Source organism: Melospiza georgiana, chromosome 4 (assembly GCF_028018845.1).
Source record: "Melospiza georgiana isolate bMelGeo1 chromosome 4, bMelGeo1.pri, whole genome shotgun sequence".
NCBI lineage: Eukaryota > Metazoa > Chordata > Aves > Passeriformes > Passerellidae > Melospiza > Melospiza georgiana.
The window spans coordinates 74,039,714-74,067,190 of NC_080433.1; the positions used below are offsets into that span (position 1 = coordinate 74,039,714).

Sequence of the window (27,477 nt, forward strand, 5' to 3'; positions counted from 1 at the left end):
CTATGGTTACTCCCGCCTTAAGTTCTGTCAATCCCCTTGTTATATGAGGTAACTCTCAGTTCTCCTCCCCTTGTTTCCCTATGTGGGAGCATACTCCTCCCTCCGTGGGCCCAGTCAGTCACTCCCTGCTCCTCCTTTCTTTCCAGAATGTTCTTCACTTTGGGAGCTATGATTGGCTGTGGGACTGGGGCCCTCCCTAACTATGTATCCATTGGCTTTCTCGTAATGTCTGCTATCCTCAGTTCACTCCCATGCCTTCCTGGATCGGTTCTGTTGGAAACCCCTCCTCTGGATTCCTCCCCCTTTATAGCTGCCTGACACCCGTGCGTCAGGGTCACTCCCTGGTTGACTTCTGTTGGGCAGTAAATGTGACTGTCACCAGCGAGTGTCCAGCTCGCGGTCTTGTCATTTCTTGCAGCCTGCCGATCAACTCAGCGTGATCTCGTCCACACGGACGCAGCCCGAAGCCTTCTGCCGGTGAGGGGCGTCGGTAGGAGCGATCCTGGGCCCCTGCCACCGGGATTAGCTCCCCACCTATGCAGTAGCCAGCTAGCCACCCTGCTAGCCGGGCAGACATTATTCTAAGGCCGCTGACCGCTGCAGTGATCATTGCGGAAATAAAGGAAACATACTAATCTCTGGATATCTGGTTGAAAAATACACCAAAAGCAGTTAAACTCTGCTTTTGAATGCACTGAAATGACAATAGAATGCATGAGCATGTTGTAGGGGCATTTCCAAGCAGCCTGGTGAACATGTAGGCATCAGCATTGCACAGTGCAGCTGTCCTGGCTCGGCAGGTTCAGGTATGTGCTGCAGCGTGGGTATAGCTTGGTCTTCTCCATCCTGCACACATCCCTCAGCCTCGGGATGAATTGTAGCTCGAAAATGCAGAAAATGTGGTGAGGAGTCTGTGGTCAGCTCCCACTCAGCACAAAAGATTACACCACCTGCACGGCCTTGCCTTTATCTAACACTGCAGCGAGTTCTCATGAGAACATCTTTTTGTTTGACAGTAGAAGTGATTAATAGAGATGTTTTTCAGCCAGGAGAACCCTATAAGAGCCCCGAAGACCGCGGCGCCGGGTACCCCTTCCACCGGGCACACCAGGACAGCACGCTGCGCCCCGGCTCCACGGCACCGGAATCCCGCACCGCCCGGCATCCCAGCTCCCGCAGAGACGTAAGATCATCCCCACTTCTCCCCTCCTAGCTCTGTCCATGGAGGTTTGTTCGACACTGCAGCTCCTGGGGCGGGGGGGGGGGGCATAGCTCCAGGCATCCCTCCCGGCTCGCTGCAGGCTGGGTTCCCTGGGAACAGCGCTCCGGAGCGGGATAGGGCACACGGATCCCCCTGGGAACAGCGCTCGGGGCGGGCACAGGGAGGGATCCCCCGGAATCGCCGGGAATCGCCGCTCCGGAGCGGAGGGATCCCCCTGGAAAAAGCGCTCCGGAGTGGGATAGGGCACAGGAATCCCCTGGAAACAGCGCTCTGGAGTGGGACAGGGAGGGATCCCCCTGGAAAAAGCGTTCCGGAGCGGGCACAGGGTACAGGGATCCCCCTGCAATCGCCGCTCCGGAGCGGGACAGGGTGGGATCACCTGGGAACAGCGCCCGGGGCGGGCACAGGGAAGGATCCCTCTGGAAAGAGCGCTCCATAGTGGGTACGGGGAGGGATCACCTCAATACACCGCTCCGGAGCGGGACGGGGAGGGATCCCCTGGAAACAGCGATACGGAGTGGGTACAGGGATCCCCCTGGGAACAGCGCTCCGAAGCGGGACAGGACACAGGAGGGATTGCCTGGAAGCAGCTCAGGAGTGGGCACAGGGAGGGATCCCCTGGAATCGCCGCTCCGGGCGGGCCGGGACTTTGGTGTGGGGGCTGTCCCTGGCTGTCCCCGTGGCTGGGGACAGTGACACTGCAGCCCCGGCTCAGGGCAGCCCTGGCGGCCGGGGCCGAGCGGCGCTGACCCGAGCTCGTCCCGGTTTCATCCCCCGCTCCCCGTGGCTTGGGAAGCTCCGGCCCGGGGTGCCCCCTCCATGGGGCTGCCAGGGGGGAGCGGTGCGGGACGCGCCCATCGCCCCGGGCCGCTCTCGGAGGCGCTGCTGCTGGGACGGGGGGATGCGCCAGCGGGAAGGACACGGCGGTCCTTCGGGAAAGGGATGGGGAAAGGGGGTGGGTTTGGGTGTGGGGAGGTGCCTCTTTAGCCGCCCAGCCTCTCCCGGCCGCGCCGCAGTGGGAAGGGATGAGCGGTCCCGTCCCGGGATGGCCGGTGCTGGAATACTGGCAGTGGGCTGTGCCTCTCCTGCAGCTCATCCCTCGAGGGTATCTGAAATAAACAGGGCCAGGAGACTTCTTCTCCTTTTTAATGCCTTTATTATAAGTGATGAGCTCAGGATTGAGCAGCTCGACTGGTCTGCAGCTTCCCGTCGTCTCTCCCAGGGCGACGAGGAGGAGGAAGATTTGCGCAGCTTTGTCCACTAGGGGCAAAGCTGCGGGTCTGGGCCTGGCGGGAGCCTTTAGAGCTTTGTGACCCTCCGGTGTTACTGCTGCCGGCTCTCTTAGCCGGCTCTCGGCGCCGGGGACGACTCCGTGGTCAGTGTGAGAGGGACTATGATGCGGAACATCCGCATCTCTGCAGGCCCAGCACTCCGCTCCTCATGTCCAGACGTCAGTCTCTCAGCTCTTAGGTTGCTCGTTGTTTTTGGGGTTCTATCAGTACATTTGGAGCAGGGGTCCCACACAGCATGCTGGTCCTTGGAGAGATTTTGCATATCCCTCCCCTCCAAAGTCTCTTCTCCTCACTGTTCGGGAGGTACCCCACCCTTGACTGTCTCAGAGAAGGGCCATTAACTCGCCCCGGCCGGGGCTTTTACTGATACAGAAACAACCATTAACAACAACGACCCGTAATTACCATAGCACAAGCAGCAGCCCAGCAGCAACAGTGGTAACCTTTTTCTCACAGAAAAAGTTGGCAGAATTTTTGTTCATAACAGTATCCAGACCCTGAGGGGTGGAAATAGTGGCTATTGCACCAAGAATGAAGGGATGAATCTTAACCTGCGGGTGGTGGGCTGGGGAAAGCAGAAAAATTGGATTAAGAAGTTTCTCGCAGCCTAAAGGCTGCCCAGTTTATCGTGGGTGATGATCGGCACTGGTGAGAAATGCCTGATTTAGTGCTTAATAATATTAAATTAGGTCTAGGGAAAATAGTCCTTCAGGGTGTCAGGAAAAATCAAGAAAATCCACAAAATCCAGAGATTTATGTCCAAAAAGGAGACAGAGGAATCCTGCAACTTTATTTGAATAAAGGGAGAGTATCCAGTGCTGGGGTGCTTGGGTGCTGCCAAAAGCACACTGTTAGCCTAAAACAATTTTCTGATATACTTTAAATTACATTGGTTAAATGCGTATTAATGAGGTTATAGGTATTCAAACATTCCTGCAGTTTTACATATTCTGGGAATTCTGTTGTTTGGTTGTAACTTTGACTTGTCTGCAGGCAATCCTGTGGATTAAATAGATGTATTTTATTTCTTCTTGAGGTTCCATTCTGTTGTTCTGACAGTTCCTGAAAACTGGAGAGTCAGTAGTAGATCTTTCTCTTGGCATCCTGATTCTTGTCACTGTTATCTCATCATTCAGATAAGATAGTCCACAAATACATCGAATCAACATAGCTATTTCACAACTTTGAGTTAGTTAAAATGAAAGTATTTAACAGTACACAGTTTCTATTTTAATATTATGCAAAGGTCTAAGCTATATTTATTACAGTACTATTTATAAACTACACATGGCCAGAGCATTGGCTGCAAAAGCTGACAGAAAAAACTATCAAAAACTGCTTTTTATACTATGTTAAAGCAGTTAAAATGGGTTACAAATAGTACTATATTAAAATAGTTTTGATCAATAATAACTTGCAAAAGCAAATACATAAATGTGAAAGCCAATACTTTAACTGGCATTTATAACAATAATCACTATTACAGCGACCTGATGAGGTCTTCTGGGTGAGAGATGGACGAGAATCTTGTTTCATGATCAGAAGGCTAAATTTATTGATATATGATATATAATACATTATAACTATACTAAAAAGAATAAGGAGAGAAGTTGCAGAGGCTGCTAAGCTAAGAATAGCATAGAAAAGAATAATAACAAAGTTCTGTGTCCAGCAGAAAGCAAGGACAAATTCTCCTGTGAGTGGTCAGCAAATCCAGACACTCACAGAAGCCCAATCACCGCTGCACCTGATGCATTCCACACCAGCCGATAACAATTGTTTACATTCTTCTTCTGGGGCCTCAGCTTCCCAGAAGATGAACAAATCCCAAAGAAAGGATTTCTATGAAAAAATGTCTGCGACAAGTCACTTCCAGGGTTCACACTATTTATTAGACGGTGAAGGCACACCTAGGAAAAGCAAGAAACAAAAATCCAGAGTCAATCAATCCAAACCAAAATAAACTGAAAACTATTTACATGGAGGTAGGGGGTGTAGGAGGGGGGTGACAAAGGATAAAGGGGTAAGGATAAAAAGGAGTATGAACTAAAGGTTCAATTGCACTTTACAACATTTAAACTTAACAACACATTAAACTTAACAGCATTTAGCTTAACTTACAACTTAAATGTAACAATTTAGCAAAGGACTCATTTAGGATTTACTGTAGTACAGAGCACTGTGTCTGCCTGAAAAAAGGAAGAAGGTTTTGAGAACTCAGATCTTCTCTGATGCATGATTAGCACCTCAGGCAAGTTTGGAAACATCTTCATACTGGATATCTTCAACTCTGCACCCTTTTAAAGGTCCTGAGTTGATGGTTATTGTCACTGAAAACCTCTTCTCATTGATGGACTCCAAAATGGCTTCATTTCCCCTGTACCCACCATTTAACACCAACACTTTCTTGCCTGGTGCTGGTATTACAGTTTCTAGATGTGTCTGGTCAAGTTTCAGTTTGTCCCCAGAGTCAATCACCTTCACAATTGCTGCATATTTATCAATCACTTCCTTAACAACTGCCTTCTTCTTGTGGTATTTCCCTTCCAGCTTTTTTGTAACAATTTTTACAATGATGTCACGCTGTAACCAGTAGTCTGTTCGAGATGTTCTTTTCTTCTCCTCCTCAAGCTCCATGATCTCATCAAGTGCAGATTTCTTCATTTTCTTCTTGGGCTGACCAGAGCAATGAGCTGCTCCTGTTCTTTTAACTGCACCCTCCACCATCTTCAGTGCAAGGACACTTGTTTGAGAAGATGCTGCAACTGAAGTACTTGCTCCTTTCTTTAATTTAAATGTAACTTTTTCATCTTTGTTTTCTCTGCTCAATTCAGTATAGACTGGCATTTCGAGTTCTTTCCCCCCCAAACCTCTTCTAACTTGTTGCTCAACTAATTTAGCAGTTTTTTCTTCATCATCGAGGTCCTGCTTCTTCTTCCCCTTTTGTTCCTGCTGCCTGCGAATGGTCTCTGGGTCCCTGTCGATGTACTGGATGTACCAGCCCTTAGGGGTCTCATCGACCCTGCAGAGCCCTTCTCTCCCCAGCCACTTGGTGAAGTCAGTCAGGGTCTCCCACTGGGTGGCATTCATGTGGATGTGCCCCCGATGGCTGATGTACTCGTTGTACACAACGTTGTTGTGCACTCTCCTTGTTCCAAACCGCCTCCTGAGCAACTCCAGGAAATCCCTTCGGAATTCCTCGGAGAAGTAGCCCATGAACTGCTGGGGGTTCTCAGCAGCCAGCAGCAGCTGTCTCTGGTGGGACTGGGACATGCAGTGACACTTGAAGCCGTTCTCGTCACGGCACTGCTTTTGGCACATCTGGCAGTACCAGCGCAGCTTCTGTAGCCCCTTGCTCTTAATACGGTTGGAGATGGCTTTGGGGCTAAGGAAATCTGATTTCCCCATGACACCAACCCTGTTCCAATCCTGCTCCCAACCCTGTGCCTGTGCAGTTCCCGCCCCCTCTGGAAATGGCAACGGCCAATTACTAAATAGTGATTTACTTACACCCCTGTCTTACTTTAAAAAATTAAAGTGCTTAAGAATTTTGGAACCACAACTATGGGAAAAACAAAAACCCTCTCTGCTGGTTTGAAAGCAAACCAGTGGGAGATCCCAGGTCACAACTACAATTTAAAATAAAATGAAGCAGTACAAAAACACTGCCAGAGTCAGAACAGACCTGACCACCTGTGGGTCAGGGTGGTGGCACAGTCCCATTCAATGGTGGCTCAGCCCTCCTGCAGTGACAGATGTTGTTCTGTTGGAGCAAGGATCCTGTAGAAAGGTGTTTTACTCTGGAGGTCCTGCTGCTGTAGATGGGCCTGGTCTCCCTCTGGGAATGCAGTGGAGAAGAAAGCTGCTTCTCTGGGAATCCAGTGGAAAAGGCTGCCTGTGGTGTCCCAAACTTCACATTATATCCAGTTTGGAATGCCTGGCTCCTCCCCCTGGGCGGAGCATCTGACAATGGGATGATGGAATTTTATCAGCCATGCAGGGACACTTAATGGCCCATTAACAGAAGATAACCCCCCCAGAGGGAGGATGGGTCTTGGAAGAGATAAGGAACCCTGCCCCACCTGGTTTTAACAGATAAAGCATACATGCATTTGGTTTCATCTTGCATTGCAACCTAGGGCACCCTCCAACATTTTTTAAGCTAGAAAGTCAAGGCATTATTTTATTATCTCGCCAGGATGTTGTTTTGGCCAGGATGTACCATAGAAAGCATCTCATCCACACACATAGCCCAGGTATGCAGACATAATCAATCCATCACACACCACTTTTACAAGATTTTTCAGATGTTTTATACAGTCAAAACTCATAGAAATTAATTCAGTCAGCATTCATGGGTCCCAGGTTGCAAAGTTCTTATATTTGGTGCCCTATTGGATCTGGATTTCTTTGCTTCTGATGTTAATTAGATTTTCATTCCTTGATTTTCTTATCAGGGTTTTCAGGAGGTTTCTCCAGCTGTTCCAGAGGCAGAGTCTGGGATAGGTGTTCCTAAATGGGTGCTGATATTCTGTTGATGGCCTTTATCTCTTTGGTGCTATTCCCAGTCTGTTGATATGCTGAGTTCATCAGGCCTCACACAGATAAACAGTGCCCTGGAAAGAAGCTTCAGTTCTCTTCCCCCAGGACAAAGGTGAACAACCCTGGCTAAAGTTATATAAACCAATTTTAAATTGATATATTTTCCAGCAGGAGAACCTATCATTGCCTCACCTGGGGACTGGTTTACAAATCAGGCTAGCCAAATATGGCCAAATTTACCTGTGCAGCTTCAGAGCAGCTGTAGCTGTGACAAACATTTCTCCCACATTTACTATAGCATAGGCACACTTGCATGCACACAGACATAAAGAGTCTGTACAAGGTACCTGCTAAAAACTCCCCTCAAAGGCAGTGAAATACTCACTTCAGATGCCTTTGCATCTTCTCCACAAGCCAAGGGTCGAGTCTTGAGGAGTGAGGGTCTCAGCCAAGGATTCATCAGGGATTCCCTGAGAGCAGTAAACTTGAGAGTTCACTCACTGAGAGGCCCCACTCAGAGGGAGGTTGCTGGTCACAGCCTCTGCAGTCCAGAAGGGCTCAGAAGGTCCCATTTTGTACCACTCTTTACAGGGCAACAAGACAGAGGGCATATATGTGTGTATATGTCACAGTTGAGACAGCCATGACACACGGAGTGTCACCATCAGAAAGCTTCAACCCATACAGAGGAACATCATTCCACTTCAGAAGGCTTCAACCCACACACAGTAACATCATTCCACTTCAGAAGGCTTCACGCATCTGCCCTTCTTGTTCTTTAGCCCAACCCTTTATCCCCCTCATGTTTGTGCATTGCACCTGTGTGCCCTCTGTTCCCTGCTGTGGTTGGTCAGTGCACCTGGGCACAACTTTATATTGTACATGTATTTTATTTATGCCCGGATACACTTTATATTTAATTTTATTTTTTATAGTATCCTGGAATGATTAGGGTTGGAAGGGACTTTAAAGGTCATCTAGTTCCAGCCTGCTGTTGTAAAACTTCTGCTTAAGGTCATTTACCCTAGTCCTGTCAGTACATGTCTTGACAAAAAATCCCTCTCCAGGCTTCTCGTTGGTTCTCTTAAAGCACTGGAAGGCTTCTGCAAGGTCTCTCCAGAGTACTCCAACGCTCTCAGCCTGTCTGTGGAGCTGCTGTGTATGGGGACAGGGCACAACCTCAGCAATGCAAGGTCTGACCCATTCCCTACACACATTCCAAGCTCCCAAGATGTCTCTGAGGAGATCTTTCCCAGTCTGACACAGGTAACTCCAGCGTGAAATCTCTCTCAATGTGATTGAATGGGGCTTATTCTCCCACCAGTTTACTCAGAAACCAGCATATCTTTTGGCACCCAGTGTGGGGCAAAAGAGAGAAGTTGGAATTAGAATTTTTTTCTAAAGCATTTGTGTATTGGGTACAGAAAGTCCCTGATCATCATGATGCCTGATGTATTCACATGGATGTTGCACTTTGCCCTGAATCTATTTCCACACATGGGGAACTATTTGTTCATCATGATGGCCTTTTGAAGGCCACAGAGAGGAATCAAAATTGCTTTGTTAATATGCTGTGTTTATTGCATGGTAACATCAGAGGCAATTAATTACATTTGGATTATATATTTGGTGTTGTTTGCCTGTGATAACCAGATCTCACCTCTGCCAGGCCTGGAATGAGCACCTTTCTGTCACAAATTTCTCTCTTCTGAGCTTATCTGATGAACTGTTGTGCATCTTATTGCAAGTTCCTTCCACTGTGATCTTGACAGTTTTTGGGACAGCCAACTGTGCCCTTTAAGTCCTCACAGATCTCTGGAGGTCCCTTCCAACCTCAGCCATTCTGTGACTCTGGGAATATCCCTTTGGTCAGTTAGGGTCAGCTGTCCTGGATGTGTTTCCTACCAACCTCTTGCCCATCCCCTGTTCATTCTGGCCTTTGGGGGTGAAAGTTATTCACATTGAACCTGCTCCCCTTGGCTTGGAACCAAGCCACCTCTCTGGTATGCTTATTTGAGCAGAAATGACCCCTTGTGCTCCTTCCCCTGCCTATGGTGGGAGAGAATAACCTCTGGGTCCTGGCACCATGGCAATCATGCTACTGCAAAAATTACCTGTCCTGGCTGGAAGCAGGACAGATTGAGCATGCACAGCCTCTCTGGGTAACCTGTTCTAGGGTTTCACTGCCCTCAATCTAAAAAAAATTTCTTCCTCGTATCTAAGTCTGTGTGGCCACACCACAGAGGCCCAACAGGCCTTAGAGCAGGCGTCCACAGAAACAGGAACATATTTAAGGGGACCAAATTTTGACACATGAGTAATGTCAGATTGCCATAGCTGAAGAGCTTGTAGCCCTCTGGGGTTTGTTCCATCCTGGGTCATGGTGACATGCTGCTGACAATCAGAGCACAAGGCAATGACATCACGTGCTGGTGCAGATGTAAGATGGAATTGATGTTGTAGGGCATGAGCCCCTTGATGGAAAAACTGATGTGACTGAATTGCCTGGTGTAATGTGTCTGGTACCAGAGCAGCCCACACCAGGGCTGTTATCTTATCTGCACAGTCATTTCCTTCTACAATGAACCCAGGCAAGTTGGTGTGACTATAAACATGAAGAATATAAAATGGTGCAGTTTGTTGGCGTAAAGTATGCCATAATGTTCTCAGCAAATGAAACTATTCCTTTTTATTTACCTCTTTCAGAACAGCACAGTCTAAACTACAAACTCAATTGCATACATACTGAGAGCCAGATACAACATTTCAATTCTCATAAGGCCATCAGCCTGGACATCAGTCTTTCCAGTCTCTGACAACCACTTGTTTTTCACCCTAGGAATAGATTGTTGTGTTAACAAATGCTCATTCTCAACGTGTTTTCTCATGGGAACTTGCAAACTACTTAGCTCCACTTAGAAGTGATAGGCCATCTAATTTAGCAAAGCAAGGCCTGATTTTATGAGGCCTTTCTTTTATAATTTCTCTATTGCTCTGTCACAGAGAGATAGAGAAATTGTAATTTCTAATTATAATAATAATATAATAATTATAATTGCTCTATCTCTCTTTTGTTCTGGTGTTCAAACAGCTTGCATCTTATTAAGGCTGTTACTGGCTATCTGTTAGATACGGGATAAGACACAAAAAAGACCAGTGACAATCCACAAAATTTATTTAATCCAATCATGTCACTGATACAGGGTCTCATGGCATGGGAAGACAAAAGATAATGTCCAATGTCTCTTAGAGAAATAGAAATAACTGACCATTGTTCTAAAGCCCAAATAGCTGAGACTCAGGAATCATGTTGTTTAGGCAGGATCAAGTTCATTCGCTGGAAATGTTGACCTTGACATCACTGAATGTCTTTTCTGGGAGCTTTTGTTCTTGCTCTGAGCATGAAGGCTTAGCTGCATGGCGTGCCAGTGCTGGGCCTTGCTCAACCTCCAGCCCCTGAGAGCAGCTCCTGCCACAAGGTGCTCAGTCATCTTGCCCAGGGGCTGTCAAATCCAATTGGCAAACCAAAATCACTACACCCCCTTCCCTCTGAATTGTCATAATTTTGAAATTAAGGGGCTTTCAGGCAAAGATATGAGAAAAGGAATAGCACATCTTTACTAGTGTGTGTATGTATGTAATGACCAAGGAATGGACTCAGACCCATAGTGATAATCAGACATTTATTGAGAGAGACAAGACATTTTTATACACTTCTTCAAGACATAGTATTTCCTTACATGGTGTTTTACTCTAAGGGGCCTATCACACATTGCCACATCAGCAGCATCCTTTCTTAATGCCCCTATATGGGGTGATCACACATTGTTCAGGTGTCTGGCAGCTTCCAGCAGGAGCCTCTCCATCAAGGGAGAGGATCCTCCTCATTTCACAGTGAGGACCTGGAGAACCTTTCCCAGGAAGGGTTTCCAATTTTACCTCAAAAGGGGGTACAGCTTTTAAAAGACGAAATAAGCAAGTCAAAGTGACTTGATTACATTTTTAGTACAATCCCCTGGGTCTGATGGCATAATTCCCAACAGGCCAGGGCCAGGACCTGGCCAAGGCCTAAGCCTTGACTGGGAGGCTTTTCCTAAATATCTACTAGCAAACCTTTATTAATATCAGTGAGGAACATGACTTCACAAGAGCTTATCTTCCCAATAACAGAGGACAGATTAAAACACACAGTAACTGGTAACAACACACATCTTCCTATGAATGGAGACAGTGATTTAACAGACAACCTTAGGAAACAAAATTACAAGAGAAAGTTTCTGCCTACAGACTGAGACTCGGTCACTGCACCACTGCATCTCTGTTCCTTTTTTTTTTTTTTTTTTTTTTTTTTGTAAAAAAGTCAAATTTATTATTTTAGTTCCCCTCTGCTTTTCCCTTCATCTGTACTTGTCTTTTTGTCTACTGTAAGTGTAATCTCTCTCCTTATAACAGCTGCGGCTTGAATGCCTGTGTCTGTTCTCACCCTTGCTCTTCTCCCTGCAGTGTTCTTCATGCTTTTGGTCAGACTCCTTAGATTTTTTGGCCCTCTTGTTATCTTCTTCACAGTGGTGGTGCTTCTTCTGCTTCTGTTTTTTAGCCAGGTGTGACTGACTTGTGTGAGACTCCTCTATATCCTCATCCAACAGGAGGTCATACTTGGCATCTCGCTTTGGTTTTACTTTTTCTTTCAGAGCAAATTTAGAAGGTTTGTCACATTCCTTCTCATAGTCCTTGAAATCTTCCTTGGTATACTGCCCAGCTTTTCCTTTCCATTTAACCTTTGCAACAGACTGGCTAAAATCCACATGTATCCGTCTGTCATCAATCAGCACGTTGTCCATTTTGAAGTAGGCTTTCTCACAGTCTTCCTCCTTTTCAAACTCAATGAAAGCATAACAAACAGATTCACCAGTCTTCCAGTCTCGGATCACTTCACAACTTTTAATGGGACCAAATCGTGAAAATATTATCTCCAGGTCTTCACCTGTGGTCACAGGATTCAGTTTACAAACAAACAGCACATTTTCTGGTGGCTTGATGTCTGCATCTGGTAAGTCTCCCACCATTTCCAGAAGAATAGCACGACTTTTTGCTTCTTTTTCAGCCCGAACTTCTTCTATTTCATCTGCAGGCCGTCCTTTCATGTCATCAATTTCTTCATCTGCTCCTATTCTGCCACTGTCGAGCTGTTCCTTTGTAGGTTCTGGTGAGCGATCAGGAACACACAAGCCAGGTGGATCATCAAAGGGATCTTCTAAAATTACTGTATGGTTTATCCTGATATCCTGATATGGCATAAAATCCTTACCTACAAAGGTTTCATTAATTGTCTTCAATACATCCATGCCTTCTGTCACTTCTCCAAACACTGTATGTACACCATCAAGGTAATCCAGGTTTTCCCCTGTGGTAATGAGGAACTGTGATCCATGCTGATCACTTCCATTGTTCACCATTGACACTGTTCCCTTCTTCTTGTGCTTGATTCTGGGCACCTTTTCTGCCTCAAAAAATCTGGCTTGATCACCATACAGTTGACAAAATATGGATTCCCCTCCACGGCCGGTTCCCGTGGGGTCACCAGTTTGTATAATAAAATCCCGCTGGACATTATAAATAAGACAAAAGTTGTAGTACTTGACCTTGCAGAGCTTCAGGAAATTCAGACATGCTCGAGGCCGCTCCTCCGTGTACAGGTCAATGACCAGGTCACCCACCGTGGTCTCCAGCAGCACTGCCATGCTCTCAGGAAGAGATTTGAGAATAGGAATAACAGGTCTTTACTGGGAAAATTAAAATAGAATGCAGCAGTACAAAAAGCACTGAGTCAGAATACAACCTGGTACCCTGTGGGTCAGGGTGATGGCAGCAGTCCCATTAAATGGTGGCTCAGCCCTCTGAATCCCACAAGGCCAGCTGTGGTTCTGGAGGAGTGGGGATCCTCCAGAAGGATGAAGTTTTACTCTGGAGGTCCAGTGGTGCTGTAGATGGGCCTTCCTCTGGGAATGCAGTGGAGAAAAAAGCTGCTTCTCTGGGAATCCAGTGGAAAAGGCTGCCTGTGGTGTTCCACAGCTCTAATTATATCCAGTTTGGAATACTTGGTTCCTCCCTCTGGGCGGAGCATCTCACAATGGGATGATGGAATTTTATCAGCCATTCAGGTACACTTAATGGGCCATTAGCAGAAGATAACCCCCAGAGGGAGGATGGGTCCTGGAAGAGATAAAGAACCCTGCCCCATCTGGTTTTAACAGATGGAAACAGCATACATGCATTTGGTTACATCTTGCATTGCAGCCTAACAATTTTTCAACAAAAGTTCTTTTATGTAACAGGCATTCCTCTTCCAATTTTTATATACTGGTGAGACTAAACACACACAACGTATTCCTATTCACATGCAGACATATATGCTCCTAAGAAACAAACTCACAGTATAACCTGCAGAACTCAATCATGCAATTCCTTTTTTTTTTCTCTTATACCCACAGTTGAGACTTAAACAGCACAGAGGGGAATGAATCCCAGAAGGCAAGAGCTGCAGAATTGGCTTCAGGACTCAGACCTGCCAATTCTGACAGGTCCATACAAACCACGCAAAAAGGCACAAGGGGGGACTTCAACCCCACAAAACCACAGCTGCAGAATTCACAATTCACCCAGGCAATTATAAGATTTGGTGCAGCCCTTATAACAAATTAAATTTTGAAGGAAGCCTAATCCCCACACCAAAACTCTTGTTTTAGCTTTTGCAACTAAAACCAAACCAGTTTGTGCACCACATACTTTAGAATTCACAGTACAATTGCATTTTATGTGGTGTGACAGCCTGGTCAGAGAGCGAGAAAACTAGATAAGTTTTCCTGCTGGTGATGCCCGTCTTTTTTTGTCAGTGAGCAGGGGGACAGCGTAGCACCACCCCAAAAGCCACTTGGCCCTGCCAAGCCTCACCTTCACCTGCCCTGCACACCAGGGTCCGACTCTCTCACGGCCAGCAGGAGCTGCAGTTCCTGACTCAAGATCAACCACCAACATCACGGGTGAGGACGGAGCCATCCCCGCCATCAGCCGTTGTCACAACCACACTGGTCACTCCATCAGCTCCTGTATCGAGAGCCAGGGAGCCTGCAGAGATGTCCCAGCCACGCCCATCATCAGCACCTGCCCTCAGGTGTTTGGTCCAGCCAACGTCACACTCCCCGCCAGCTTCCCCCTCCGGTTCCTCTAAAGCTATCTCAAATTCAGTATGCGCTGCCAGGCATAAGGTGATTGACTGGGAGGTGGCCCGAGATTTGCTACATGATGTTGAAGAATATGGCCTTGGCTCTGCACAAGTTTTGCAGACTCTCAGAGTGCTAAACTCAGGCCTGCTTTTTCCATCTGATATTAGAAAAATAGCTCAGGTACTGTTCGACCCTGTACTATTTGGTATTTTTTTGAAGTACTGGAGGGAGTCTGCTGAAAAGGCTGCAGCAGGCAACAGGTATTTGCCTCAGCAAGATCCTAGGTTTCAGGTGGGGGTGGACGTTCTCCTCGGAGAACAGGTCTTTTCCAGTCCTAATTTTGAGGCTACCTGGGACTCTGCTGTTCTTGAGCAGAGTCAAAGGGCAGGATTTCGTGCATTGTTAAGAACTATTGAATTGGCCTCCCCTGGGCCAGCATTTGCAGCAATAACTCAGGGAGAAGATGAACGTTTTCTGCCATTTGTCCAGAAGCTTGCTGATGCCCTTGAGAAGCAGATTGAGGATGATGCCCTAAGGGAGACGTTATGCAAGCAGTTAGCCCAGTGCAATGCAAACAGTCAGTGCAAGAGGATCATAGCTACTCTTCCAGGCATCCCATCACTAGTAGACATGGTCAATGCATGTGCCTGGGTAGGGTCTGTAGGCCGCACAGTGCCTGCTCTGATGGCTCCCTTACAGCCAGGCCAGATACCCTTAGGGGGTGGACAACAGAAGAGGAAAAATAAGGGCAAGGGAGGACAAGGAACATGCAATCCATCATGGCCAGATGCCTCCTTCTTGTGCGCTAGATGCCTAAGGCCAGGTCATTTTGCTGAGCAATGCAAGGCTAAATTTCATGCCAATGGCCAGCCTTTGGCAGACCCAGGAACAGGACAATGAGCACAGGGGAATTGTGCCCTGACACAAGTGATTCCTCAGGGCATGGTGCTGGCTCAGACCTGCCCAGCCAGCTTGGAGGCATCACCCAGGGCTCCACCGGTGTGGATGCACATACCACCAACACAGTTTTCTTAGAATCCTGTAGTGAATATAATTTTTCTTTGGATGTGTTCAGACCTTTGGGACAAGGACTGGGTGCACTGCTTGTGAGAAGATCTAGTGTCACCCACTAAGGAATCTTTTTGTACCCAGGAGTCATTGACTCTGACTTTTCAGGCCAAATTTGTGCTACGGTTTTCATGTACACCCCCCATCACTATTCCAGCAGGGACTCAGATTGCTCAACTTGTGCCTTTTTAGTCATGCATCCCCAGGATTGGCCAGCAGTCTCATGGGAATGGTGGCTTTGAATCCATGGGCTGCCACAAGTCTTCTGCTCTGCAGATGTTTCTGCTCAGCCACCACAGATGACATGTACCCTGATTCTGCTGGGTGCCTGGCTGCCTCAGATCCATCTCCAAGGTTTGCTCAACACCGGGGTGGATGTGACAGTCATCTCCCTCTTTGTATGGCCTCTTATGTGGCCTTTGGCTCCCATAGGTTTGGCCATTGGAGGGCTGGGGGATGTGGCACATACCTTGGTGAGCCAACACTCTGTGCTGATCAGTAATGTGAATGGGCAGACAGCCACAGTTCAGCCCTATGTCACTGCAGCTCCAATCAGTCTTTGGGAGCAGGATGTACTAGCAGCCAGAAGTGGGATGGATTTTTAACTGGGGACACTGCATTGAAGGGCAGAAGATACCCTACACTGCCTTTACAGTGGCTGGTGGACAAACCCATTTGGGTTCATCAGTGGCACCAGACAAAAGAAAAATAGTTGCCCTTTGTGAACTGGTTCAGGAGCAACTGCGACAAGGACACATTGAGCCTTCTACTAGTCACTGGAATACTCCTGTCTTTGTGATAAAGAAAAAATTTGGGAAATGGAAGCTGGGACAGGACCTCTGAAAAATTAATGCAGTGACAGAAAGCATGGGGGCAGTGCAGCCTGGTATGCCCACACCCACCATGCTCCCTGCTGGATGGGACATCTTGATCATTGATTTGAAGAAATTTTTTTTCACAATTCCTTTGCATCCTGATGACAAACCAAAGTTTGCCTTCACAGTGTCTTCAGTCAGCAATGCTGAACCTGTGCAGAGATATAATGTGTTTTGCAGAGATAGCCAAAAACTCCACAACTCTGTGAAAGTTGTAAAGCCAGTATGTTTATTATTACAGCACCGGACACATGTGGAGATTACTCTCCTTAAAAGGCATGCGTACCTCTGGGAACTTCAGGTCTCTTTTTATCCCCCTGTCAAATACATATGCATACAGTTTCACAATAGGTTCACACATACTCATTTTTATGAATTTCGCATGATATTTGCCACCAGTTCTTCTTTATCAGAAAGGATTCCTTTCTGATAAAGGAATGACCTGCTTTCACAGCAGTCTCTGTCTCTCTTTATCATCCTCTGTCTCCCCCTACTTATCTCTGTCCTTCACTGAATCCCTGAGCCTAGGCCTTGCAGTCAGGCTACAGACTACAGGCTTCAAACTACAGACTGAACTCAAAGATGTGCATTTCACCTAAATCAAAATGGATTTCTACTCTAGAGAATTTCCACTCTGTCTCAAATGGAAGGTTTTGCCACAGGTTTTGCTGTCACAATAGCCTGACTATCTGTCAGTGGTATGTTGTTCAGGCCTTGTTTGGAGTCCACAAGCAGTTTCCTCACGTATTTGTTATCATTCCATGGACAGCATCCTGGTGGCAGCATCCCCCAGGATGAGTTGCTGAGGGTACAGCCTCAGCTGTTCACTGCTGTGCATTCTTGTGGGCTGCAGGTGGCCCCGGAGAAGGTTCAGCAGCACCCTCCTTTGAAATATCTGGGAGTCAAAATTCTTGACAGAACTATTCAGCATCAGGAGGTGCAATTCTCAGATTCTATTAAGATCTTGAATGATGCACATAAATTGATGGGTGTCATCAGCTGATTGTGTCCTTACTTGGGACTAACTGACAAAGAACTGTCCCCATTGTATGACACCTGGGGCCATGGCTATGCAAGTGTTTCCACAGATACTGGAGTTTGATGGGTACCTGTGAGGCATGTCTACCCTGATTTGTGACACCAAAGACAGAATGTGGCCAACAGGCAACCTCAGAGTGATGATAAAGATGTCAACCATCAATCAGATGGCCCCTCCATGAATGGGGAGTGAACATTCCATCCTTTCTTTGTTTCCGAAAAGGACTGTTGACAGGCTAAGACTGTCAGTTCTTTCAACAAATTAATGATTAGTTGTTACTATATTATTAGACTTAGTATTGATATTGTATTAGAATAAGTAGCTGATTTTAGGATTAATAGTTTATTTCTTGTAAGAGGGAATCACAAGATCCAATCTCTCTGACCATTTTAAATGGGTGTCCAGTTGAGGTTCTGATTGATAACTAGCAACTGCTACAGGAACCTCTGCAGCTCTGTTTGTTCTCCTTTCTGCAAAGGACCCTGCAGAGGATTTAAACAAAAAGGGGGACCTGTGGATGTCACAGGCTGGTCAGAGAGTGAGAAAACTAGATAAGTTTTCCCAGAATTGGCTTGTGAGACTTTGGGGTGTAGAAGATAAATAATGATAGCTTATCATAACCTGCAGGTGGTGTTTTTTGACTCTCTGTTTTCTTGTTTTTCTCAAAGATTGTTTATTAGAAAAGTGTCTCATAAATTATCCAATCAGGTGGAATGTACTGATTAATTGACCAGACAGGTCTATCTGTATTGGAACAATGTATAAAACAGGATCTGAAGTAAAGACACATCCTTCATGCAAACCAACCCTCTGGCGAGTCTGTGTCATTTCTTACTCAGTGACGACAATTTTATACTATTAACCTGGCTCAAAGACTCAAATCCACTTTTGATATTCACTTATATAACTTCAGACATATATTTAATAGACGGTAGCAAATTAGCCATCGCTTGTAATTTTTTTCATTATACAATTCTGTTATTGATGCCAAAAGATTTTTGCTTTTTATATGTTTTTCATATATTTGTAGCTCTGTAGACTATTACTGTATAGTTATATAGTTTCTTCAGCTAATTCCAGTATTTTGTTAGATAAACACATTCCTGGAATCCTATTCTAATCTTGCTATTTCAGTGAACAATAGCCATTTTACTTTCCCATGTATTTAGATATAAACAATGTGGAGCTAGAAGCAAATGTAGGCTTCAGTAGGGAGCCAAACCAAGAGGGGGAATTACTTCAGTAACTGTACTTCTAACAGGATTCTTGTCAATTTTGCCAATTTGCTAAACTTACAAATAATATCAATAAATTCTCAATAATTCTTTTATAGAGGGTTCAAAATTCCTGTGCTTACACATCTGATAGGCCAACGTCTTAACACCATCCAGCTCACTGGCCTCACTGCAGATTTAGCAGTCTGTATTGAGGCTTGAATGAGATTGGTTGGGGTCCCTGTTTGAGTTCAAATCCAGCCTGTGATTGTCTTGTCCTGGAGACTCATTTACTTCTACTCTATAACAGCTAGGCTGGACAAGTTAAGGTCTGCTATGGCCAGTTTATCTGTACAGCCCACAGGCCAGCTGTAGCTGTGACAGTTCCCCCTTTCTCTGTTTAAAAAAGGGCAAAGTATTCTTTGCCATCCTCTGCAGGGCCCTTTGCAGACAGTGTTATGGTGGGGTCATTCATCAGAGACACACAAACGACACAACTCTCAAAGGTTCTTGTGAAAAACAGCCTCAAGTTTATTTTCACAGCTCCTTTATAGGAGCTGCAAATTGGCCAAACTTACACATGTGATTCATTGAAGTCTTAGCACCATCTAGTTCTCCAGCTAATGACACATCTGCATTTAGGGCTGAATGACATTGGCTGAGGGTCCCTGTGTAGATTTGAATCCAGCCCTTTCCTTGTTCACCCAGGGAGTTGTTTTCTTCTAGGATGGTTGGGTTTCAGATCAGCTGCAATGTGACAAACAGGATGACAAAGCCAGCATGATGTCACTGATGATAAGCCCAGGTCAAATAAGGCTTTCCACCCAAGTGGACAAGCCCAGCCCACCTAGGCAGGGATGCATCCCATGTATCATCCAGGAGCTGTCAAATCTCCAGCAATACAATCTTTCAGGATAGCATGCTGCAGGAATTACAAATTAAAACTTAACATTACAAACAAGAAAAAATTCAACTTTAGAACTGTCAGAAAAAACAACATAATAAACAGTTTGTCTTAGTTTGGGTTTGTGACCCATGTCCTTAAATAGATAAAATCCTTAAAGTCCCTCATATCCTAAATATATCTACAAATTACAACTCAACACTACAAACAAGAAACTATTCAACTCAAAACCATCTCAATTAAAAAACAAACATCCTTCTCCTATTGGTGTTTCTCAAATGTTTGAGTCTTGGGGTTCAAGTAGGGTGATGAGTAGATTGTCCTGCCGTTGTTGACAACATTCTGGCTCTGACAAACTGCCAGCATGCTAGTGTTTTGCAGAGAAAAGAAGAAACCCCACAATTCTGTAAAAGTTGTAAAGCTTGGTATGTTTATTACAGCGCTGGACGCATGCGGAGATTGCTCTCCTCAAAAAGGCATGTGTGCCTCTGAGAACTTCAGATCTCCTTTTATCTCCCCTTCCAAATACATATGCATACAGTTTCACAATAGGTTCATACATATTCATTCCGTGTGACATTTATCACCAGTTCCTCTTTATCAAAAGAACTCCTAGGCCAGGGCAGATTGGCCTTGTAACCGTTTCTGGTTTTCTTTTTCTGTCTCCTCACTATTCCTGTCCTGCAGTGTTACCTTCAGCTTTGGCCTTATAGACTTTTCACCTCTCCTAGACACTTTACCTGATTCAAAATGGATTTTTACTCGGGGGGATTTTCACTCTATCTCACTAGGTCATGTTGAAGGCAATGGAAAAACATGAGAACACCCAAAACTTACATGGGGGGTATACACCCATGAAGCATTCTGTTTTTTGGGTTTCTTTCCTCATACAAAAGCTTTATTCAGTTATGTACAGAACATGTTCTGCTACTCTGGATCCTCTTCATGGTCTGACTGATGCTCCTCTTCCTGCCCTTTGTGTTTTTCCAATTTTGCCATGAGCTCTCTTGCAGGGTTGAAGACGCCGCTGGTTTGCTTCCCGCAGACGTAGCAGCGCTGGGATTTGCGGTAGTGCTGCAGGGCACAGCTCTCACAGAAGTAGTGCCCACACCTGGTGACCACGGGGTTCTTGAAGGAACCTCTGCAGATGAAGCACTTGAAGGGCATGTCCTCCTCACCACTGCTCAGCTCGTAGTTCTCATCGTCGCTGGTGCCGTAGCGGCGCTCGTCCAGCTCCCGTTCCAGCTGCCAGCCGTGCTTGTAGTCCGAGCGGTCGTGCAGGAACTTGCAGCTGTCCCCAAAGCCACAGAACCCGGTCTCTTTGTAGTCCTTGCAGATGTCAGGCTGGTAGTCCCAGCGCACCGTGGCCCGCAGGTGCTCTGGAGCACAGATGGGGCCTTTCCTGACCATTCCTGAGGAGGCATTTCCCATCGATGTGTCCTTGGGCTTCATGTACTTCTGGTAATTGTTAATACCATGGTAAATTTTATCATCTTCCTTTCCTCTCAGCTCCTCCTGGATTCTTTGGCTGCGCTCAAAGATGGCCTGGGCATCCTTGTCCTTCTCTGTGTCCAGTTCATACCCTGCTGTGGCCCCCATGTCTTCTGGGCCAGCAGGTTTTGCTGACCTGGTTGATTTGTAGGTGACCCTGATCTCCTTGGCAGGATCCTCATCCTCGCTGCTGCTCTGTGCATACTCCGGCCTCTCCCTCATGCAGCGCCTGGTCCTCTGGATCATGGGGTTGGGGGTGTCCCTGGGCAGCTTCTTCCTCACCACGGTGCTGTCCTCCTCCCCACTGCTGTCCTGCTCACTGCTGGGACGTTTTCGCCGGCCACCTCCCGCAGCTCGGACCCGCTTCTTGAACACAAAGCTGCACACACTGCTCTCCTCTGCCATCAGGTGCTGCTGGTTAGAAAATAAAGGCAGAAAAGGCTTGAACTGAGTCAGGGTATAACCTGGCACCCTGTGGGTCAGAGTGGTGGCAGCAATCCAATTAAATGGTGGCTGCAGTCCTCCTGCAGTGACAGGTGTGGTTCTGGTGGAGCTGGGATCCTGGTGAAGGGTCTGGTCTTCCTCTGAAGGTCCAGGGGTGGCTTTGTGGTTCTTCTCCTCTGGGAGTCCAGTAGGTGAAGCTGCCTGTGGTGTTCCACAGCTCAGATTATATCCAGTTTGGAATGCTGGGCTCCTCCCCCTGGGTGGAGCATCTCACAATGGGATGATGGAATTTTATCAGCCATGCAGGGACACTTAATGGCCCATTAGCAGAAGATAACCCTCCCAGAGGGAGTTATCAGGGATGAGTCCTGGAAGAGATAAAAAACACTGCCCCACCTGCTTTTAACAGCTAATAAAGAAGGTGATATAATACATTCTTTTGATTACATCTTACCTTGTAACCTGAGACACTCAGTATAGCACCTCTTTTTTGGTGAGGTTCAGCATTCTGAAATGTTAGACAGTTTTACAAAACTGTTTTTTCATACTTGTTGGACTCACAAGGTTTATGAGTTCAACTAAGGCTGCCTTGCTTTTCAGAGCTGTACCCTTACAGATCCAGGTACCACCACAACCCAACTAAATTTACATATCCCAGATTTTCACCCTTATCCCTCCCACCAACCAGGTTTCAGGGAGATCCCCATAAGCTATATCCAGGGAAAGAGGAAAAGGTCAGTGGGGAGCAACTTCCAGTAAAATTTTCCAGCAACAAACTCATAGCAGTCTGTAAAAAGAATCTTATAAGACATCAAAAACACAGCAATCACTAATGAAACTGAAGTTACCTAGTACCCAACTACTACTAACAGTTGTGATCAGCACCATGTAGGCAGCAAGCTGGAGTAGCCAGCTATCCTTTTGAGAACTTTTCTGGAACTGCAGTCCAAATACTCCCCAAATACAGGTGTGTATTCCTTTCCATTTACAGGGTTAAGCTTTTCTAGCTTGATTTCTGCTAAGGCAGTGGTATCCCATATTGTCTGGAATAGGCCACCAATGCATGTTTAAAATGCCTATTCCTCTTACATCCAAATACAAGCAACACTTGCAAAAATCCCATATTGTTATTCCTACTCAAGTAACTTCATTTTTTTATGCTTGTGCTGGTTTGAAAGTAACCAGCATCTTGGGTGATTTAATGATTATAATTTATTCCCTGATCATCTGTTTTATACCCAAAATGGTTGCTGTACCTTTAAGGCTCTGGTGGGGGGTGGGAGATTGAGCCCCTCTTCCTTGGGTTTTTTCAAAGCATCACTCCCCAGGCATCTGTGGTGCTGTGCAGACTGCATTCTTTTTTTCTTTTTTGCTTGGTTTCTGTTAGCTCAGGCAAGAAGTTTTTTCCCTTTCCCTGTCCTTGGCGAGGCTGTGGCAGTGGTCACTTGGTAGCTTTCCTCAAAGTGAATTGTACAGTTTGGTTTTGGTCTGAGATCAGAGAGAATGACCAGTGGGAGAAGAACTGTCCAGAGAAGCCTGCTCCATCTCAGCCCCTGACCTCAGAACATCTGAGCCAGCAGGAGAAAGGACACCAAATCCACCTGCTTCAGCTGCTGTGAAGAGGAGACCAACACCAGGGACTCACCAGGTTCCCATCTGATTTTGGTCAAGCTTCTGCATGAACCCCTTGTTTTTTAGGGTTTTTTTCCTTGAGACAGGAAAACACCCCTAAAAACCTTGTCCTACCATGTTACCAGCTGTTGTGGGTTTTTTTCTTTCTATAGAATTTTGTTGGGCGTTTTGTTCTATTGGGGGGGGGGGGGGGGGGACAGTTAAATATCTAGCATTTATTCACCCCTTTTTCTGTTCCATGTGGGCACTCCCTCCATTTGTCAACAGAGGGATTTGAGTCCCCAGGAGTGAATCAATGTGCAGATTGTAGATGGCTTGGGCATTGGTAACAGGAATGTCCCCAGGGGCAGATGGGGACAGAGGGAACAGACCTACCCCTGCTCCAGGGATGAAGGGAACCAGGGACAGAATCCACAACTGAATCCCTGGTTACAATAAAGCTGAGGAAGTGGAAAATTGGCTTTTTAATAGACACTCTGCCCACTTACTTGGTATTAAATACAAACCAGGGAAAAACAAGCCAAGAAACTGCAAATGGTTTTGGTGCAACAGGAGAAGTGGAAAAATGAACATTCTTTAATCCCATTAAATTCAGAAAACAGTGGATAATACACTGATTTTTATATATGCCTGAGTGTCTGCTTCCTCTTTTAGGATGAAACCTGTTAAGTAAATTGGAGGCTCAGATTGTATGTAAAGATGGAAAAATCAGTTATTGGTACCTGAGACTAAAGCCATCAAAGGAAGGACTTTTATGTTGCAGGGAACACCAGAACCAGACAATTCTGGAGGAATACCCAGAAGCAGGAGAAAATGCAGTAACATCCCTGGTTTGAGCCAGTGGAGCTCCAGGCTATTCCCAACAAGCTCAGCCTGTAAGTTTTTAGGATTTTTTAGGATCCATCCTAAAAAACGGATCAAGACTGGTAAGGCAGAAATTGCATCATTTAAAATCAGGGAAATCAAGAGCCTAATAGAAAATTTCATGGAAAAATCACTGGTGGTTTAAAGTGATAGATTTGAAGGATGCCTTCTTTTGCATACCTCTTGATAAGCAAAGTCAGGGCATTTTTGCCTTTGAATGGGAAAACCCCCAAACTGGTCAGAAGACTCAGTTTACCTGGACTGTGTTACTGCAAGGATATAAAACAGTGCAATGATTTTGGGGAACCAGCTGGCAAAATAATTACAGGTCTGGAAAAAAGAGAACCCAGAATGGTTGGTCCTGCAGTATGCTGATGATCTCTTACTAGCAACTGAACCTAATGAAACATATATGGAATTGACTGTGAGTGCTCTAAATTTCCTAGGCCAAGAAGGTTACCAAGTGTCTCAGGAAAAAACTTAAATCATGAGGCAGCAAGTTACCTGCCTAGGATTTGAATCAGTACCAGAACAGTGGACGTTGGGAATGGACAGAGAAGAAGCCATGTGCCATGTACTCCAGCCTGGGACTGCCCAAGATTTATCAGCATCCTCAGGTGTGGCTGCATGATGCAGATTGTGGGTCTCAAATTGCAGAATTTTGGTAAAACCATCATATGAGCTTTTAAAGGAGGCCTTGGAAGGACCTCTGATTAGGACTCCTGATGGTGAACATGCATTCTGTAACCTAAAGCTGGCCCTGATGTCTGCACCTGCCTTAGGACTTCCAGACTTAACAAACCCTTTGAATTTTTTGTGCATGAAGAGCAGCCCCTCACCCTTGGAGCTCTGGCTCAGAAGGTAGGAGACTTCAAGAGGCCCGTGGGGCATGTTTGGAAACAAGTAGAAAAAGTCAGCCATGGGTGGCCCTGGTGCCTGTTAGCCAGAGCTGAGACTATTCTCATCCAAGAGGCCAGGAATTTGGGACTGAAGACATTAGTGCACAGTTTGAATGCTGCATCAGGACAAAAGGGGGGCATTGGCTTTCCCTGAGTCAAATGCTGAAGCATCAAACTGTTCTACTGGAGCAAGAGGATGTGGAAATTAAAGGAACCACAGCAGTAAGCCCAGTCCAATTCCTGAACGCCCCAATGCAAGGAGAAGAGCCACTGACCCATGACTGCTTACAGAAAATTGAGAAGGTTTGTGCTGGTTGGCCAGACCTACAAAATGCACAAAATGGAGATCCAGCAGAGTTCTTCTCAGACAGAAGCAGCCTTGTGCAAGAAGGTGAAAAGCCAGCTGTGCAGAAAATGCATCAACCTAAATAATAGAAGCTGCACTGCTGCCCATGGACAGCTCAGCACAAAGGGCAGAACCCACAGCACTGCAGAGAGCCTTGGGAGAGGCAGCAGGAAAAAGAGCAAACATATGGACCAATTTGAAATTTGCATTTAGCACTGGCCATGCCCATGGGGGTATATGGAGGGAAAGAGGCCTATTAACAGCACATGGCTCTCCAATTAAATAAAAACAAGAAATACTGTTCCTCCTTGATGCTATCCAACTGCCCAAAGTGGCCATGCTACACTGCAGGGCACACCAGTGTGGGGATTCCCAAATTTGTGTGGGAAATAAATAGACTTGCAGGTAAAGCTGCTTGAGAGGTTGCACAACGAGGCATCCTAGCATTAATACCTGAGACATTAATACCTGAGAAAACCATTTCACTTCCAGAAGGTAGCCCTGGGTATAGTCAGGCAGATTTAAAATTAGCTGCTTACCTAAAAGCCCTGAATAGAGAGGATGTGTGACTGGTTACTCCCAATAACCAGGTCATAATTCCATCACAACTGATGTTACAAATTGTAAAGGACAAACACCAGCAGACCCAGTAAGGAATTGATGCTATGGTGACCAGTCTGCAGACCCAGATACTGAGTGCTCATATGACAAAAATTGTCAGGTCTATTACAGAAAAATGCCCACTATGTCAAAATAATTGTTTGAATTCAAAAGGACCTCCTCCAGGGATCACTAAAAGAGGAAACAATCCAGAGGATTACAAACTGATTTTTCTGAGCTGCCATACCAACAAGGAGACAGGTATCTCCTAGTGTTGGTAGATAGCTTCTGGCCTTCCAATAAAAATTTCTACTGCTGCACCAACAAGGCCAGGGAAGTCACCAAGGTGCTCCACAAAGAGGTCATACCCAGTTTGGAGTGCCTACAGGGATGTCACCTGATAGGGAACCCCACTTTGTATCTGAAGTGCTTCAGCAGCTTAGTAGGAGTTGGGTATAAACTGGGATGTACACACTCCATGGAGACTGCAGTCCAGTGGAAGAGCTGAGCACATGGATCAAACCCTAAAAAGACAAATCAGCAAAATATGTCAGGAAACTTTCTTGAGATGGCCACGGGTGTTATCACTAGCCTTGTAACAAGTTAGAGTACAGCCCCAAACTAACCTGAAGGTGAGCCCATATGAGTTGATATTTGGGGGTCTGTATTCTGTTGCAACCTTCCCTGGGTCCAAGACAGAGACTAGAAGTCAGGAAATGGATCAATAATTAATTTCATTAGGGAAATCCTTGAACAGGCTAAAAAAGTTTATCATTCCCTCAGAACCTGTTGCCCTGGACACCCCAGTTCATTCATTCCAGCCTGGAGATCACATACACATCAAGACCCAGAAATTGGAGCCACTTCAGGAGCATGGAAAGGACCTTACCTGGTTCTGTGGACTACAAGAACAGCTGTGAAAGTGAAAGGAATTAACTCCTTGTATATATTATACCTGAATTAAGAGGGCTCCTGACTCAGAGTGGCCAGTGGAAAACACCAGACCCCTGCAGCTGAAAATCCTGAAGACATCTGTAAACGAGCAGTGAAATGTACAGTGACATCTAAAACTTATGGGAATCACATTATCTTTAGGTGGGGGTGTTGAAGAAAATTGAATATTGACTTTAACCCAGGGGTTTGGTAAAATATGCAATCTGTCCAGCATTGGAGCCTGCCTCCCTCTGCCCCATTCAGCAGGGGAACACATTCCTTGGGGAATTACCTTTATGTATCTGTCAATGGTGATTCAATATAACAATCTGACTAAGGTGATAGCAAAGGCAAATGTCACCCACTAGCTGGATGAGAAGCAGAGATGCAGGTGACAAAGAGATTGTATTCTTAAAGATCTCATAGCATGGATGAAAATAAGGCAAAGGGGTAAGGAGTGTCCAACAGGGTCCCACAGTCTCATCCAACATGTTTTAGGATTTGCTGTAGCAGCCTCTGGAGGCCAAGCAGCCAGGCTGATAGATTTATGTTAAATTATGAAACATCCCAAAATGTCTCAGACTTGCCAGAGTGTCAAGCTCTCTGAAGCAATCCTCACACCTGGACAAAGCCCTTAAAAGGACAATGGGAGCACTTAGGGGAGGCAGTATGCTGCCTAGATTGGGAAATCACACCTATGAATCACCCCAGTAAAGGTCAATAGAAGTATGGAGAAGAACAAAACAATGAAAGTCAGTCCAGCAGCACAGGCTAGATGGCCAAATTAGTTCTAAACTTTAGTATCCAACCCTTAAATTGTGTCAGGTCCCTGGAATTTCCTTCCCCAGGTTACACTGTTCGGGTACCCCAGAGGATATTGATCCACCGC

General features: G+C 45.9%; 3 protein-coding genes across 4 annotated transcripts; all 3 read right to left on the reverse strand.

Annotated features, from left to right (window-relative positions):
* Window positions 1-4,761: 4,761 nt before the first annotated feature.
* On the reverse strand, window positions 4,762-5,922 carry LOC131083050 (DNA/RNA-binding protein KIN17-like). Its single transcript, XM_058023354.1, has one exon. The coding sequence runs from the start codon at window positions 5,920-5,922 to the stop codon at window positions 4,762-4,764; it is 1,161 nt and encodes a 386-aa protein (XP_057879337.1).
* A 5,508-nt stretch (window positions 5,923-11,430) lies between these two features.
* LOC131082910 (peptidyl-prolyl cis-trans isomerase-like 4) lies at window positions 11,431-12,797 on the reverse strand. 2 transcript variants are annotated; one of them, XM_058023125.1, is made up of 2 exons: window positions 11,480-12,797; window positions 11,431-11,441 (listed from the first exon to the last, which is right to left on the reverse strand). In XM_058023125.1, the coding sequence occupies exons 1-2, from the start codon at window positions 12,795-12,797 to the stop codon at window positions 11,431-11,433; spliced, it is 1,329 nt and encodes a 442-aa protein (XP_057879108.1). The 2 variants fall into 2 exon arrangements, with proteins under 2 accessions (XP_057879108.1, XP_057879107.1); XM_058023124.1 differs by lacking the exon at window positions 11,431-11,441 and having other exon boundaries at window positions 11,454-12,797.
* A 7,509-nt stretch (window positions 12,798-20,306) lies between these two features.
* On the reverse strand, window positions 20,307-21,275 carry LOC131082946 (E3 ubiquitin-protein ligase RNF113A-like). The gene has a single exon (XM_058023207.1). It carries the CDS (start codon window positions 21,273-21,275, stop codon window positions 20,307-20,309), a length of 969 nt encoding a protein of 322 aa, XP_057879190.1.
* Between the last annotated feature and the right edge of the window lie 6,202 nt (window positions 21,276-27,477).

Excerpts from the sequence above, each read along its gene's own strand:
- LOC131082910 (XM_058023124.1), bottom strand. The coding sequence starts at position 12,797 with ATGGCAGTGCTGCTGGAGACCACGGTGGGTGACCTGGTCATTGACCTG.
- LOC131082946 (XM_058023207.1), bottom strand. The coding sequence starts at position 21,275 with ATGGCAGAGGAGAGCAGTGTGTGCAGCTTTGTGTTCAAGAAGCGGGTC.
- LOC131083050 (XM_058023354.1), bottom strand. The coding sequence starts at position 5,922 with ATGGGGAAATCAGATTTCCTTAGCCCCAAAGCCATCTCCAACCGTATT.